Source organism: Papio anubis, chromosome 1, assembly GCF_008728515.1.
Source record: "Papio anubis isolate 15944 chromosome 1, Panubis1.0, whole genome shotgun sequence".
In the NCBI taxonomy this organism is placed as follows: domain Eukaryota; kingdom Metazoa; phylum Chordata; class Mammalia; order Primates; family Cercopithecidae; genus Papio; species Papio anubis.
In genome coordinates this window covers 185,051,569-185,069,395 of record NC_044976.1, presented here as the reverse complement: position 1 = coordinate 185,069,395, position 17,827 = coordinate 185,051,569, and the positions used below count along the sequence as shown (strand labels likewise).

Sequence of the window (17,827 nt, the reverse complement as noted above, 5' to 3'; positions counted from 1 at the left end):
TGCTCCAGGTCACTTAAAAGGTAATTCCCATTTGTTATTAGATTTAAACTTAGAACTGAGTGCAGCAAGATCGTATTTATGATTACCATCTGGGTGTGAGGAAGACAAAGCATATGGTATTTTGGTAGAACTGCTAGAACTGTATTAATTAGCAAGGATGCCCTCAATTAGTCTAACTCATTAATTCTGGATTTACCTGCACAGGACACCTTCCTGGCTGAAGGATAGCAGGCCCTGGGAGTGTTATTTCACTGTCTCAACACTAAATTGGTTCTTCTGCTCCCAGCTCATCTGCTGGGATTTCAGAAACTCTCTTTATTAAGAAGCACAAGGAGGCAGAGCACGTCTTGATGTACTCTGGAGGGCTTGGGCTGACCCAAAGGAGCCCCACATGGAAAACTGTGTAGTTGTCTGCTCCCAGCAAACTTCCCTATATGGGCCACTCTTTATTCTAGAATTACTTTCTACCTAGCCATCTCTGCAGGTAGCATCATGCTGCATCCCCTCCATCTGCTAATCACCTCCCTAATGTCCCACCACCTGCTGCGTACTCCCTGATGTCCCACGACTCACTGCAGGCTGTGCTACCTGCAAGGACACCAGCATACTCTCCAACACAGGAATAGCGGAGGCACCTTCTCACCACCTGCCTCTCTCTGGCTTAGAAGAAGAAATCAGCAGATAATGAAATAAGGGTGTCATGGATCCTCTCCAGACAGTCTCTCATCTGGGAGTTTTCAATTCCAGTTTTCCCCATCAGGGAATTGCAGAGACCTTCGAAAGTCATTCAGTCTAAATCCTACAAGCAAGCAGCACTCACTCCAGAGGGTCTAAAAAGGGAGATTTTCGGTATGTAACTTGAACGGTCTTTCAAAATGTAAGCCTTTTCTTCTTCATCAGTATTTAGAGACAAGGGGAAGTGCTTCAGTCTTTGACATAATAACTCTCTAACCATTTTTTGGTAACCTGGACAAAATGAGAATTGGGTAAAGTAACAAATGTGAGTACTGGTTCTGCCAGATGCTTTGTGATATTGATCACTTTACTTACTCTACTCTGAACCTCAATTGCTGCATCTATAACATGGGGGTACTGTGTCATTCATTCAGTAAATACTTATTGACTTCCTAGTAGACAGCAAGCTCTATGGTTGGTTACTGATAATAATAGCAGGTTTTACTGAATAATTATTATGTGCCACGCATTGGGTGGGGTTTTTTTTCTATTTTACATTAATTAAGTCATTTAATTTTCACTAGAACCTCATTAGCTAGGATACTACCTCCTCCATTCCCACTTTACAGATGAATAAACTGAGGCATGGGGTGAAGTAACCTGTTGAAGATCAAGCGGTTAGATGGGAAACAGGCATTTGAACCTGGGATGTTGATTCCAGGTTCTCTGCAATGAGTTGGTCAACCACACTGCCTCCCAGGTGTTAGTGATTTAACAGTGGACAAAAACAGACTGGGAGCCTGATCTCATGGAGCTCACTGTCTTGTGAGGTAGACAGGCATTGAACACATCATTATAATAATAAATATGATGAATGTTCTGAAGAATGAAACATGGTACTGTGAGGATACCTCATTATGGCTCCTGGTCCCTTCTGCCCTGAAGGAGGGACACTTGGTCTGAGATTTGCAGACTAAGAAGTGTTCATCAGTTGACAGGGTAAGAGAATTCTAGGTAATGGGACCCATGTGTGCAAAGGCCTCATGGCAGAATGAAAATGGTGTTGGAAGAACTGAGGAAGGCAGTGAGGCTGGAATGCAGAAATCGGCTAAGGGAGGGGGCCAAAGTGCTGGAGAAGTGGGCTGGGGCCACTCCATGTAGGTCCTAATGTACCTGTTTAATGTTTTTGTCACAAGAGGAATGGCAATACATTAAAGAGTTTTAAGAAGGGCCCTTGATATGATCAGACGTCTGTGTTGGAAATAACCCTACCTTAAACATGCTCTGCAGATTAAAGATGAAAATCTTTTCAGACCTTGTACAGCGCTACAATATTAGTGGTTTTAATTAATGGGAATCCAGGTCACTCTTTCACCTGTGATTTTGCATCATCATAATGTCACCCCTTGGACATTCTGGGATTATGTCCCTCCTGTCAATCTAATACACCTGGAGTCAGGAGCCTTATACAAGGTGATTTAAGGAATGTCAGCAAATCAGACTGGACACAATGTTTCTCTTACTGAAACTACTGAAACTTGCACAACCTAAAACTTTCAGCATCAATGTCTGTTAATAAGCAAATACTATCTGTTCAATACTACCATGTTAGTGGTTGATAAGATCACTTAAATTAGTGCTGGAGTCCTGTAGAAGTGTTGACCAGGATGAATAAAATTCTGGTTATAAATAGGGTGTAAAAACCTTAGAACAGGGGATGATGTCAAGACCAGCCCGGTACTGTCATGAGGAAAAGGTAAGCTTTATGCAAGGGATGCTGACTGAAGACAAGGTTTTCTTAATTAACAGGGACTGATCCTGCAGGGGAGCATGTACTGAAGACAGCCAGTTATTTATCAAACAACTGGCCCATAATAACTTCAAAATATAGAATTAAAAATTTTGATGCATTTTTGTCAGGGATGGGGGGATTTAGCAATTAACTCCAAATCTGCAGCCTTGCTATACATGTTGATTCAAAATAAACTTTCAGGTGTACAAAAACCTGTAGACAGAGTAAATGACCATATCAGTATCTTGAGGGCAGAGATCACAGGTACTTCACTATGTATGTAAGCACCTGGCATATGATCATGTATGCTAGGGGGCTTCACCAGTGTCTCCTATGGGCTCCTTGACTTATGACTATGTGGAGTAATGCAATACGATGAGGACTTTTGCCAACAGCTGAGGAGTATTTCTGGAAAGGCAAAGCTCCTGTACTGGGCCTTGAATTCTCCCTCCCTGCTGAACTCCAGGTTGCTCCATTCAGCTCTCTTGGTCCCTCTGTCCTCATAGCAAGGGGGAGTACCTGGGGCATCCCTTCAGAAACCCTGCTAACTTCAATGCCTCTTACCTTGAGCTTTGACATCATCCACCACGGGGCATGGGGTCTTCACGATCACATCGCTTGGCCTGGAGCGCCGTCCTGTGTTGTCCACTCCCCACAGCGTGAACCTGGCAGGGAGTGGGAGGGCACGGTTAGCAGAAACAGTATGGCTGGAGACTAGATCTCTGTGGCCCTACTTCATGGCCCAGCTCTGCCTGGATGGGTGACTACAGACCCGGATACTCTCATCATCCTGGTTCATGTTTACTGCCACCATTCCAGGCAAAAAGATGCAGCCCAGAGCCCCTCACTACTTCCTAGTGGGTCTTGGGTTGTAATTTGCTGCCGTGGGTATATTTTTTGGCAGAAAGCATCACGGCCTCAGGCACTGGTTCACAAAGTGGGGGTTCCAGACCAGCAGGACCAGCGTTACCTGGGAAACTGGGAGCAGCAGACCCTAGCCCAGACCCACTGAATCAGAAACTCTAGGGATGGGGACCAGACCTCTGTGCTTTCCTGGGCCATCCAGGTGACTCTGGTGCCTGTGAAACTTTGAAAACCACTCAGGGAAACAGTTTACATCTTTGGAAACGGATGGTCAGAACTTGGGTCTGAAGCCACATAGTTACAGTGAATGCCTGCGAAATGGAGATGATAATAAGACTACTTGTAAGCCACTATGAGAACGAAATGAGACAACAATGTACAGAAATACCTGAAAGATAATATGGTTCATGACACTGCATATATCACATTAGTCCTCTTCAGTGCTGTGCCATGTGCAGTGAACCCAGAGGAATTCTAGGTTCTGCCACTGAGAAGGGAATCTGAACATAACCATGACCGTCAGCTCCAGTGTCTGCACCAAGGGTCTCTGATAACCAACCCAGTTGGTCTAAAGAAAATCATTAATGTTGCCTTTCTTGTCGCTTTACTTTCTGCTGTGTCACCACGGGAGGCTGCGTTTATTGACAATTATTGATTTTCTTTCCTTTTGGCAGAGTTACAGGGAGGGAGAGAGGTGAAAAGGAGAGAGAGGCCCCGAGACACAGTAGTCCAGTTAAATGTCAGCTGGGCGTGGAACAGACACACTGGTGAAGTAGAAAAGATACAGATAATTGCCTAATGATACCAGCAAGAAATATGCATTTCTCTCAACAGAGAAAAAGCAACCATGGTCCACCACTCCCTCCCCACAAAGACATCCACAGAAAGGTCAGTGTGAGAGCCTGTGTGCCGTGATACATCATTTACCTTCTCTCTACTTTCTCCAAATTCTCATGCGAATCACGGGGGCTTCACACAGGCGGGTCCCATACCACCTGAACACTAGTCTGCTGGGACTCAGAATGTGATGACCTGCCTGGATTCAGGACACAGTAGTTTGGGCCACACCTGCTGACCTCCTGCAGGACTTCGGCCCCTCCTTGCTGTCAGACCAGGACCAAGTGTGCAAGCCTTCACTCCTGTCTGCAACACAGTGGCTCAATCCACTTCACTGGCCTCTGCCTCATCCCCTGTTCCTGAGATCTGATAAATGATCTTACCTAGTACTCAAACCCAGCCTGACCCTGATTCCAAACCCAAGGTCTTCTCGCCCTTGTCTCCTTGCCATTCTTCCCCTCTAAGGTCAGAGGGGGCCCCTTGCACCCAGCCCCTACAGCTTCCCGGTGGCAATGCTAGGCTGGCTGGACCCATAGCAGTGGCAGCCATGAAATTTTCCATCATTTGGCCCCACACACCATATGCTGATGCCTCATCAGCTTCTGGTACTGTTTCTAGAATTGCGAATGGGGCCACCAAACCCCAGCTGGTGTATCTGACCAGCCCTGTGTAGAGCCAGCTCTGTTCCTGGTTCAGTCCCACAATCCAGTCTCAGGTCAGGCACCAACTCCCTCCTCTGCCCACCTGCTCTAGACCACCTTGACCTCCCTCTCAGGAAGGGCCCCAAAGGTGCAAGGACCAGAGGACTGGGCCAGGCCCATGCCCCAGCCCCGTGACCATGCTGGCCCGAGAGCATCAGCCTGGGAGAGAACGGGACTTCCCATCTCCTGACGCTGATGAGAACTTGCAGTTCACTCTCCCTCTTCCTACAGTGCCCGCATCCCTGACTGTGTGTCTGAGTCTCCATGTCTAGGCCCCTGCCCTGGTTTCCATTGCTGAGGCCCTGCCTGCCTAGTGTCCCATCCCCTGTCATTCTGGCCCTCCTCTGCCTGTTCCTGCCTGACTTCCAGAGCCCTGAGCATGGCCTTGGAACTCAGCGCTGCAGTCTGGCTATGTGCATCTCTGGGCCACATGATGCTGCCTGCCATATGTCAAAAGGTCACCTGCCCTAGGCCATCTGTGGCTGCATTCCAGCCACCTTTTGTAGCCCACCATTCCTTAACCCTGGACCTTTAATTTCTAAGTGTCCTTGGACTATGATAAGAAACATCCTAATTGGTTGTCAGATGGACCCCTTCTCTCTCAGTCCCCACCTCTTCCCTCTCCATGCTTGCCCAAGCTCTGCCTTGTGGCCTGTCTTGCTGTAAGTTCCAGCTAAACTGTATTGGATGCTGACCTAGGATGAAAATACCTGTCCTCACATTAATTCTCACATTACCCTGATGGGGCAAAATTTAAGTTCTCAAGCTCTTTCCACTTTGAGTAGTGTATTTTATTTTTAACATGAAGCAGGTATCAGAAAAGGAGATGCTTCACTTAACCTTCCAAGGAGGGTTGGGGCTTGATCTAAGAGCCATTATTCAGTAGTCCCAAATCTCTCAGTCTTGGAGTGCCACTGAAAGAGCGGTCAGTTTATTTAACCATTATGGCCCGGGGAGCACTTTACACATTTCATGTGGAAATGCCTCAGCTTACCGTTAGCGTTATCGTTTCTACCGCTGAAGACTCAGCACCCTCAGAGGGTTAGATGGGATTACTGGGCAGAAGAGATAAGCCCTGTTCCCAATTGGAGGGCTCATGTGTAAGTGTATTTACTGCTTTGTCCAAAACTTCTGGGCTTCTTCCACCGTGCCTGGCTGGGATTGTTCAGCCCATGGCTAGAGACTTGGTGATGACCCCGACGCAGGCCGATGTGCGTGCGCACCGACACAGAACAGCTTTGCTTCTAGAGGTGGGTCTTAAAGGCCTGAAACTCGATGTGAGTGGAGGACTCGTAAGCCCCTGCTAAGGACTGACTGTCTTGTCTGCTACTTTCCCACTTTCCTTCTCTGGGCGTGGTGGTTTCTGCTCATCCCTCAGATTTGGCTCCCTTTTTTCTGAATTATCTGTCTGCTGTCACACATCTGGAAAGAGAGCAGCTCTCCTGTGAGCATGCATTGTGATGATGGCGCAGTGGGTTGAAAGGCTCGTGAGTCACTTCCCTACCCTGGCCTCAGTTTCTTCATCTGTAAAATGAAGAATGCTGGACCAAACATACTTTAAGGTCTCTTTCAAGTAGGAGCTCTTCACTGTTTTTGTACCATGGATCCTTCTCAGAATAATGTTTTGAAAAGCATTAAATAAAATATACAGAGTGACAAAGGAAGCCAGCTAAGCAGAAATGCTGTTCCACCTCTGTGGATCTCAGGTGCAGAGCCAGCTCTCTGCTTTAATATGAGGTAATGAGGTCATGCTCTGAGATTCTCACAGTAACCTAGAGCAGTGGGGAGTAAGATGGAAGGCTTGCAGAACCCAAGCAACTAGCTGTGTGATTCTGGGGCAGTTACTCCGTTTTCTTGCACCTGTTTCCTCAATTATAAAATGGAAACAATACCCCTAATCCCACAGAGTCAGAGAGGATTCTCAGAGACACTGAGTGTGAGGCACCCACGTGCGTAGTCAGCACTCCATTAATGAAGGCCGCCCTCCTGCCAGTTTATAGAAAGAAAACTTAGAGAAAGTTTAAGTGTCTTGCTTACAGCCATTTAGTAGTTAGGAACAAAAAACCAGGCTCGCAGCCCATGTATTCTCAACTCTTAATCCAGGCCTCTCTCCCTATCCCGGGGCTGAAGCTCTCCTGGATCCTTCCGGGAGAGGAATGTCACTCGTGGCCTCCCACACGGCCCTCTTCTTGTGATCTGCAGCGCCACCTGGTGGAGATTTGCTGTTTCTTCCTTAATCCCCTGCATTGGCTCCAACTTTTCAAAAATCAGCATTCATAATTTGCATTTTATAAGATGTAGGAGGGACATAATGGGAGATCATCAAAGACAGCTGGAGTGAGAGACAGTGTTGGCCTCGGTCTCTGATCAGAAATGCAGCCAATCAGGCCAACATGAGGAGGGTCACAGAGTGGGTAATGGCTGCACTCCTAATACCACCTCTTGTACATAGGAACTTTGGAATTCCTAATTAACAGTGTGACTTAGTCACAACTGAAGGACTATGAGTCTTTACTATAAACGATAGTTCAAATTCACTGAGTTTGAGATGCCTTACAGCAGGTTAGGTGGTCTGCACTCTCGAATCCTTGTTCCTTTCACCCGCTCCCCTCCAATAAAGGGGCCACAACTGCCCCCCATCAAAAGAGCCAAAGAGAATTATGGCATTGGTGGAATCACCCAAAAAATGGACCAACATGGTCTTAGTATTCTCATCTGTGTCTATATATACTGTCGAAATCCTCTAGAACGTCACTTGTGTTTATGTACTTTACTTTCATCATGCATGGCCCATAGCAACATCCCCTTTTCCTATACTGAAGACATTCAGCCTGAGCACTGAAGTTCATCTTGCAATCAATGCCACTCAAATTTCTAGTGCTTTTCATCTCTGAACTCTTTAACTGTGGAAATAGAAATGATTTATTCTGGAAACCTTGACTCTATTCTCGCGACCTCCTCTGCAAACTGTTAAATGTTTTGCATACTGATGGGGTCATGAAGTCCTACAACAACATCACTATGAATTCTGCCTTAGCACCCAAATTTTTCCATCAAGATTTAGATTCTATCATTATCTCTCCTCTTCTGGCATCTTTTACATCTCTGCGTCACAAACATTTTACAATTGTTTCCAGAGCACAGGGAGAAATGGGGAAGAGTTCACAGAAAGAATAGGGTAATTCCAAGGGCCATGATACAGTTCACTGCATTTCTTTGAAGAAAAATGCTGCCCATTTCTAACCTTTATAAATTACTTCAATGCCATCGGAGCTAGCTAGCTTTCCAAAGCGAGTTCTTGGTATTCTATGCCTTTCCTCAAAAATGACTCCTTGGACTTAGAGCATTCTATCTTTCCAGTCTCACTTTCTTCCTTTCCCTTTCCATCTGCCTCTGCCCTACTAGACTACTTGCTACTCACCTTCATGCTTCTTCACCTTTGCTTTTGCAGTGTCCTGAGCCTAGTATACCCTTTCCAACGTGACTCTGTCAGTTGAAATTCTACACAACACAGTTTAGATGACATCCACTCTAGTTAGAATTAATCACTTCTTTCTTCTCTTTTACAATTTTTTTTCATTTTTTGCTTTTCTATCTACATTATTTAATTCTGCCTTAAGTCAAAGTTAGTTTTTTATATTTTTCCACTCTATGTTGCAAACTCCTCAAGGGACAGGACCGTATTATCTCTCTAGATCCCCCCACTCCAGTGCCTAAAAGTACTCGAGAAGATTCTCTATAATGCCACCTGGGATAAGACTTAAGAGACTCAAAATGTTTTACTGAGACTCTAAAGGAACTCAAGTAGTAAGAAGAAACCAGTAAGAAGCCTTGGGACTGTCAGGGTAAGGAGTCACTAGGTAGGCATGTGTTACTCACATGTAAATGGTGTCAGGTTCCAGGCATCGTATGATCAGAGAGATGGTGGTGAGCTGCTTGTCCGGCACCTGAGACGGCATTGCACAAGGAGACTTTGCTCCAGAGATGATGTCATCCACAAAGCTCAGCACTGTTTCTGCCCAGAGGAAAAGGAATGGAAAAGGCATGAGAAACAATGATGGCCAAGCAATGAGGAGATGGAGTCAACTCAGTGAGAACTTAACATGACAATGACTTGGTCCTCAATCTCTAGGGTAGAGAAAGGAGACCTAGAAGTAATGGCCTTTTCTATTTCATATTTAATCACTCAGAGCCATTTGTCTAGAGTTAGTTCAGACACAACTAGGGCAAGAGGTACACATCACATCTGAGGGCTTTTTTTTTTTTTTTTGAGACAGAGTCTAGCTCTGTCGCCCAGGCTGGAGTGCAGTGGTGCGATCTTGGCTTACTGCAACCTCCGCCTCCTGGGTTCAAGCAATTCCCCTGCCTCAGTCTCCCAAGTAGCTGAGATTACAGGCACGTGCTGGGGTTTCACCATGTTGGTGAGGATGGTGTCGAACTCGGCCTCCCAAAGTGCTGGGAATACAGGCGTGAGGCACCACGCCCGGCCTGAGCGCTCCTTTATAAAATGTTCTTGGCATGGACAGAGATAGCATTCTGGTCAGTGGCCCCTGCTATACCTCAGCAACACCTGTGCACATCAGGCAAAGGGCCTTGGAAGAAGCAGTAGGCAGCTCTCTATGCCTGAAGGCAGCTGTGTGCGCCTCTAACCCTCAGTGGCAAGCTCACCAGAAGCTGTTTATTTTGAATTAGATTGTTGGTGCCATCATCCTGCTAGTGATCACATCCCATGCATAAGTTTTTGGGATTATGAATATTGACCTTTCGCTGTGTGCAGGTAGTGAAATATTACGGCAAGGAACATTTTTCATGGGGTGTTTCCATTCAGTTAAGGCTTCCCTCTTCTAGCTGGACCTGAGAAAAGCAGTTTGCTTCAGGAAAAGACATGGGCCAAACACATCTGTTTGCACATGCTTTTGCCTGGAGGGAGGTTATTAGCAAAGGAATTTTTTTTTTTCTGTAATCACGGCAGTGGTTAGCAGAGAATTGTTTCCTAATTGTGGGCTAGGATAACTAGTGTACTACATTGTTGTTTCTTTGTGAGTGTGCCTACAGGCAATGAAATGGACACCTCTTTTATAAATAAAAAGCAAAATCAAAACAAGGCTTTGTCAGATGCTCACCAGGCAAAAACTCTTAAATGGACAAGATGACTGCTGCTTGGAAGAACAGCTGCTTCTCGGAGAAGCAGAACAGCTTCTTCTTCTCCCTGCTCCTCCTGCACTGCCCTGGGCTACTGGGGACCTGGAGCAAAGCCATGACGCAGGGCATTTTTCTCTGTTTTTAGTTCTATCACCTTGGATCAAGACAAGCCCATGAGGTAGAAGGTGCTCACCTGTCTCCACTTTGGAGTGGTCCATCCTGTCAGTGACTTTCTCTTGACGGAGGAGGTAATCTACAATCTGCACCCCGATTGGTGGCTCTGAGTGTTCCCACTCCAGGACCACAAGAGTGCTGCTGGGCTCATGAACCGTGGAGAGTCTCAGCCTGTGTGCAGATGAGAAGGAACATGAAGCAGGGACACAACTGTGACTCACTTTGGGCATTGACTACCTCAATTGTGATACTGTAAACTTTTCTTTCCCAACCAACTGCAAAAATGATTTATTTGAGGGCCTGTCTCTTTCAAAAGATAGTAATGTTTTTGAGGACTCTTGAGATCTAAGTTTTATGTATTAAATGCCTGTTACATATTATAAACTCAGCCAATAAGTGTAAATAAATAAATCAGTAGGTGAGTCAAAGATGAATGAATGTCTGTATATTACATGGGTCAGAGGATAGGGCTTTTGGAGTAGTACCTTTTATATGGCTGGAAAATATCATAATTTCTAGATTTTCTCTTGAAAAATATCAAGAAAGTATGTGTATACTGCTCATATAAAGACATATTGAAGGTCATGTCCAGAATCTCAAATTAATAAGGCCACAGTTGGTTTGGCTTCCATAACCTTATCAGGATCTGCCCTGCCAGTGGGGGAAACCCCAGCTTCCCTTCTTGCTATGGAAACTAACCTATCCTTTTATCCATGCCATCTGCTAGCTGGACCTTGGAACAGGTTCAGTTTGGAAGTAATATTCATAGGGGGCTTTACTGGACAAGAGAAAGTTGAACACATGTCAAGTTCTCCTTGGAGTGATGACCTCTGCCTGCTTACCCAGATTCTGATTTCAGTTTCTGTCTTTGCTCTTGGGTTTCTGTGGATATCCTGGTTCCTGATTCCAGCCTTTCCTTGCTTTTCTCACTTCATACTCTCCTCATTCTTTACAAGTTGTCCACATTTACCACTGTCTTGCCTTGACGGCTCATACCTCTCTGTACCTCATAGAAACTTAGTAATCCTTGTTGGCATTCACTGCTGTGGATCTCTTAACTGTCCACGTGGTTTCAATTCACAGCCACCTTCTTATTTCTTGTATGTGCCTCAGGTTTCCCCTCTTTCTTCCAATTCTGTGTTTCTTTCAAGACCACTGGATTCTGGGAATGTTCCCCATTCCTGCTCACTCCAGCCTCCCTCCCTTACCAGTATTCCTGCCATTTATCTCATCCTTGGTTCCCAGATCTCATGATCACTCATATTCCTGACCCTCCTTTCCTCTGCTCAGCTCACAGGTGCCTGTCGGTGGTCTCAAGGATCACTGTGCAAGGTACTAAGAATGAATGACACCAAACCATGTGCAATCTTGAATTTTAATTCAATAGACATTTGTGAAGCACCTATTTGTTGCTGGGGATGCAGTGGTGCACAAGCCCATCCAGTCCCTTCTTTCATGGAGCTTAGTGAACAATAGAAGCATATAATTATACATGTGATTATAATAATATGTGATAAGAGTTTCAAAAATAAATTATAGTAGGCTGTGGGCACAAAAGTAAGGAATTCAACTAGTGGGAAAATAATACAAAACACATGCTCTTCTGTTAGTGAAGGAGTGCATAGTTTGCATATGACATTGAAGATGGAATAGACCCAAAACAGTGCAGATATTGACAAATTCATTAATTAGAGTCATATGCAGAGTGCTATTTTGAAAAAAAAAAAAGTATTAGGAATATTAAGTAAGTTAGACTTCTGAGAACACAAATTCTGTGAAAATATGGACTAAACCCAGTCTCTTGTGAGAAATAGAAGCATACATGATTTACACAGACTTGTGTAAAACTAGAGTATATTTTCGTTTCCCACTGAAATTAAGGTTTGCTACTGAAGGAGGTGATCAGTTGTCAAGAAAAGGAAACTCTTAAATAGACATTTACTGTTTATGAAAATTTAGCCCAATTTAATCTTTTGCAATAAGATCTAGTAAACACAGGTTTAAAAACAAAATAAGCCCTAGGACATTATGGCTGGATCTTGTGTCCACCTGATAACCATTTGGTAGCTTCAGTATTATTTCAGAGTTAGCTCTCTTATCTGGTGAATTAGTCTAACAGCAGCAGTTCTCCTAGCAGCTCCCTTTATATTAAATGAAAGAACTTTTATTAATAATGAGCTTGATTCTCTTTTAACTCAAGAAGTCCAAATTGTGACTATGAAGAACAGGAAGCCAAAAGTTGGTGGATCTATAGCCAAAGGCTGTACGTATCTAACACCACCTACAGAGAGAAGGAAGACTTTGGACAAGAGAAGAAATTGGCTTGTAATGACCCTCTAGCGCTGCATTCTCCTCTTTCTCTGATTTCTTCTTGCTCTGTCCTGGTCCTATAGTGCCTACCCGCACCTGCATGAAACAGGCCTGAGGGCAGCCTCTCCATTGCTGGTTTCCTAAGTGGTCTGTTGATCCTGCCTACTCAGCCTTCCACTTTTGCAGGTCCTGATCCTTACTTCAGGATTTCTTTGCCTTACCAGCCCCTGGGGTCACTCTCTTCCAGCTTGTCCTGCCAGCACTCTTTATTAGATACAATATTCCTGTGGCTTCAGTCCCATGGCAGATGCCATATTGGAGGCTACAAGGGATTCTTGTCTCAGGTCCCAGCCCTCAGCTTGGCCAGTTCTGTTTAGTCTTCCATTGAGGGGAAGGAAATTGGGCATGTCCATTCTCAGACACCTTTGTAGCACTTCATCCTCTTCACCCCTCAAATGCAGACCCTCCTATTGTTCATCCCCAGCCCTCTGCTCTTCCCACTTGATTCTTGTTCTGAAGCATTCTTTCTAATAGCTGTGGTTTCATCTCCCATTTCTCTGGGGTTGACTGAAATCTCATCCCTAGTATTTACTTTTTTGCAGAGCTCCATCTTTCTTTTGGCACAATGAACATCCCCATACACTCAACTACCCCATGACAGCTCCAAGGCAAGCCCAAATGAAACTGGCCTCCTCCTCAAACCTGCATATTCTTTTATTCTTCTTTGCTCACTGATGGCCTATTCATCTTCCCAGCCACCAGGGTTAGAAGCCTTAAGTTCACTTTCCACTTATCCTTTCTCCTCACCACTACTTCATTCAGTCACCAAGCCCTGTTGGTTCTACCCCAGACAATCTCTCAATTTTATCCTCTCCAATTTATAATGGCCAAGAACATGCCTCTTCGCCAATTCTGCTTCCTGCTCTACCACTTTGGAAAAATCATTCAATCCATTTGAATGCATTTTTTTTTTTTTTTTGGTCTATTAAATGAGCAGTATCTAACTGCTCCATACAATGCCTGGCACCCAGTAAGTGTTCAATGAGTGGTTATGTTGCTGGTCTAGTTAAGCTCTCAGTGTAGATCTCTAACTTCTTCCATTACAATGGCACTTTTCTCCCCATTGTCTTCTAGTTATGCTGTCCGACTTTCTCCACCTTCAAGGAGAAGTTCAAGTGCCACCTCCTCCACAAAGCCTTCACCACGGCTTCAGTTCAGACTTGACCATTCCCTCTTCACACTTTCTTTAAATGCCACTTGTTAACACTTGTCACACCCTTTCTTCTATCAAACCATCTGTGCTGCCTCCCCTGGTAGACTGAAAACTCTCTGAAGGCAGGTATTGTGTCATATTTTTCTTTATGTTTCCCAGTACCCAGCCTATTTCTTTGCAAATAGTAGACACTCAGTATTTGTTTCCAAAATAATGCTGAAAGAGAGAAAGAGAACCATACACAGGCTGCGGGAGAGGTGCACAGGTGGGGAGTCCATCAGCTCCAAAAGCAGTGGAGTCACATCGACACCAGTCCTCGATGACATCTCCAGTCCCTGAGCACCAGAGAGAGCTCATGGTAGCCTCCTGCAAGAGCTGCGTGAGAGAACAGGGAAAAGATTGAGCGTTGAGAAGCCAGGGCTAGGCCATCAGAATCAAGAGGCAGAGTGTCAAGGATCTGCATGGCCCTAAATTACTTCCGGCAGCAGGTTGTGTGGCCACTTTATCACTGTGGAGTCTCAATTTCTGATTCCAGGAGATTGTTTCTGGGAAGCCTGAACCTCTTAGAACCTCTAGGGTGTCCCTCTCCCTTTACCGTAACAGTTCCCCCTTGTGGTAACGGGCTGCCACTTTGGGAGCAAGTCATATTCCGCCCTCCATCTGCCTCATATGCCACTCCATCATTCCACAACTTAGGCTCTAGAAAAAAATGATGTCTCTACCACACATCCTCTGGGTGGCTACTCTTCCCTCCGCCCAGAGCATTAGCCTTTTCCCAAATGCCTCTCTGTGCATCCTTATCTACCTGCCCCAGTATTCCCTTTGCATTCCTTCAGCATGCTTTCTAACCTGCTTACAATATTTTTGCAATGCTGCGTTGGGTTGTGATTAGGCATTAGGCATTTCTTTCTTAGTAAATCATGAACAGGAGAAGCAATGTGACACACAGGCTAAGAGCTGGGCTCTGGAGCTGTCGGCCCTGAGTGAGAACTCCCACTTTGCCAATCACTGCCATGTGACCTTGGGCAAGTTACATAAGCTCAGTTTCCTCAATAATAAAATGGGATAAAAATAGCACTTTCCTAATAGAGTTGCTGTGATAATTAAATATAATAATATATGCCAAATGAAATAATGTATGCATAGTACCTGGAACACATTAGTCACCAATAAATGCCAGCAATTATTATTGTCTTTGAATAACAGGGTTGAGTCTTAGGTAGAAATTTGTAACCAACATAGAACCTAGCAGAATTCTTTACATGCAGAGGGTTCATAGAGATATTTACTTTTAAGTAAAAGGACAGAAGAATAAAATTAGACCAGCGAAGTAACAGAACCCGTAATAGGGCCAGACCCTGGTGAGGACGTGGATCCTGATGGAGTACTGACCCTTCAGCGGGGCACTGCTGCCTCAGCCCCATCCCAAGGGGAGAGAGAGGGTGGGACTTGCTGCAGGGAGCATGGCTGGTCCAAGCTGGCCAAGGTCAGGACTTTCTCTCTGGGTGAGCCCAACATCTACAGCTGTGGCTGTTTCTTATGATTCTCTTCTCTTTGTTTCATTCTCACCACATTCACATCTAATCCGTGAATTAGAAAAGTGAAACCTAGCTATCCTTGAAAATTTTAGACCAAAGAATTCAAAAGAAAAAGAGACAAAGGGAAAAAAGGAGATAACTCTACAAAAATCAGAATGTCTAAACCTAAAGCCAGCAGCCTATGTTCCATTCTTTCAGAACTTTACATAGGCTACCTCAGGTTAGAATGGTTAGAATAAGGGTCCATCCTGCCCCCTCCCTGGATTGGAAGACTCTAGGAAACAGAAACCAATGAATGAGTATAACTATCATTTGTGCAGAGATTTATAATTTACAAGGCCCTTTTCGATGCTAACACTTTGATGAATGGTTATCATGATTTACAGTGGAGAAGACTGAGAGTCAAAGAGGTGAGGTGACTTGCCCAGGGTCACAGGCTGGTGAACAGGGCAATGCCAGAACCTGAGTTCAACATGACTCACTGGACATCTTAGGCTCCCAGCATGAAGCCTGGTGCATATGCGCCCACTTTATGCTTTGCCTGACTGATCCAAATTCAAAATTAAAAGGTGCATTGCTTAAAACTAGGAAAACAGACGTTCTTTGAGATAGGTAGAATAAAGGCAACACTGTGACTACTGCCTTGCAGAGCCTTCAATCAACAATTATTTGCTAAGCACCTGCAAGGGGCCATTTTCTACGTGAAGCATTAAGGATACGAGGATGCACAAGACACCTGTGGCCCCTGTCTGCATAAATCTTAAAGTCAGATGACAAACAAACAAGCAAAGTTACAATAACCAAATCACCACACCTGTGGTCAGAACCTCAAAGGAAAAGGTTGAGCTGCCATGAATGCATACGGTGGCAAGAGAGACAAGGAAGAGTAGATAAGCTCACAGAGGGGTACGCGGAGGCCTCTATGAGGATGCAACTTTTTATCTGAGCTCTGAGGGCTGGATCAAAAGTTATTTACCCATGAAAGTTGAAGCAGTGTTCCAGGTTGAAAAAACAATGTCAACAAGACCAGCCTGGATGGAACTTGACTTCTAAAATTAATGGGAAAAAGGTGGGTCTGTCTGTAAAAGACAGCCTGAGGGAGAAAAGACATTCTCAGCAAGCAGGAGGGAGACAGGGCTGAAAGACAGAGGCCTGGTGTGTTGTGGTGAGGCAGGCGGCCACATTTCAAGACCACTGGTAAGTAATTGCAGTGTTTAAAAGAGTGGAGCAACAGGATCAGATTTTCAATCCAAAAGAGAAAGGACAAATACCTGTGATGACAAATACGCTAAATGTCATTTTGCAAAAGCTTTCACTCTCCATCTTCGATTCACACCACTGCATAAGAGTTCCTACTCTGGGCGCAGTGTGGTGGCTCATGCCTGTAATCCCAGCATTTTGAGAGGCCGAGGCGGGAGGATCACCTGAGTTCAGGAGTTCAAGACCAGCCTGGCCAATGTGACAAAACCTTGTCTCTAGTAAAACTACAAAAAATAAGCTGGCCATGGTCGCGGGCACCTGTAATCCCAGCTACTCAGGAGGCTGAGGCAGGAGAATCACCTGAGTCTGGCAGGCAGAGGTTGCAGTGGGCTGAGATCATATCACTGTACTCCAGCCTGGGCAACAGAGCAAGAACCTGTCTCAAAAAAACAAACAAACAAACAAACAAAAAAGAGTTCCTACTCTCTGAATCCTGGGCTGCAGGTAACTGCAAACTGTTGGATGAGGATAGAAGAGAGGAATTAAGAAGGAACCCATTTGGAAAGAAAGAGAAAGGGAAATTACATTTGTCTGAGTATCTACAATGTACCCAGCATTGCATAGGGAATCCACATTTGTTATCAGACTTAATCCTTATTCTGGGAAAGAAATAAAATTTTCCAATTTTTGTTATTGTTATCTCCAAGGAGAGTGGTTGAACTTCAAGCTAAATTCATCTATCCATTCATTTATCTATTTATGCATCTGTTCATTCATTTATTTAGCAGAAAGCGAACTATGCATCAGCCACTTGCTAGGCACTGGGATTCTGGAGAAGAAAAACATCCTCATAGTCTAGAGGGGAGGAAACAACTATGTCAACAGCTGTGATAATAGGTGATGCATGCTGTAAAAGATGTAGATACAAGTCGGGCATGGTGGCTCACACCTGTAATCCCAACACTTTGGGAGGTCAAGGCTGGTGGATCATCTGAGGTCAGGAGTTTGAGACCAGCCTGACCAACATGGAGAAACCCCATCTCTACTAAATATACAAAATTAGCCGGGCATGGTGGCACATGTCTGGAATCCCAGCTACTTGGGAGGCTGAGGCAGGAGAATCGCTTGAACCTGCAGGGAGGAGATTGTGGTGAGCCGAGATCGTGCCATTGCACTCCAGCCTGGGCAACAAGAGTGAAACTCCATCTCAGAAAAAAAAAAAAAAAAAAAACCAACAATAGAAAAACAAAAAGATGTATATACACACACAATGGGAATTACATGAAGGGATACTTGGGTTGGCCTAGGAGTGTAAGGAAGGGCTCTTGGCAGCTGGTGATATTTGAGCTGAGACTGAAGTAACAGCAGGACTTTTCCAATG

At 44.8% G+C, this 17,827-nt stretch overlaps 1 protein-coding gene across 4 annotated transcripts in view; it reads right to left on the bottom strand.

The window, feature by feature from the left end:
* The window catches only part of ASTN1 (astrotactin 1), a 374,655-nt gene that overhangs the window by 80,851 nt on the left and 275,977 nt on the right, over window positions 1-17,827 (bottom strand). For all 4 annotated transcript variants that reach the window (XM_017952723.3, XM_017952711.2, XM_017952715.2 and 1 more), the window contains exons 18-21: window positions 13,950-14,083; window positions 10,205-10,356; window positions 8,749-8,884; window positions 3,032-3,132 (exon numbers count right to left, since the gene is read on the bottom strand). In XM_017952723.3, the coding sequence (XP_017808212.2) occupies window positions 3,032-3,132; window positions 8,749-8,884; window positions 10,205-10,356; window positions 13,950-14,083 (523 nt within the window). The remainder of the gene's footprint in view (window positions 1-3,031; window positions 3,133-8,748; window positions 8,885-10,204; window positions 10,357-13,949; window positions 14,084-17,827) is intronic.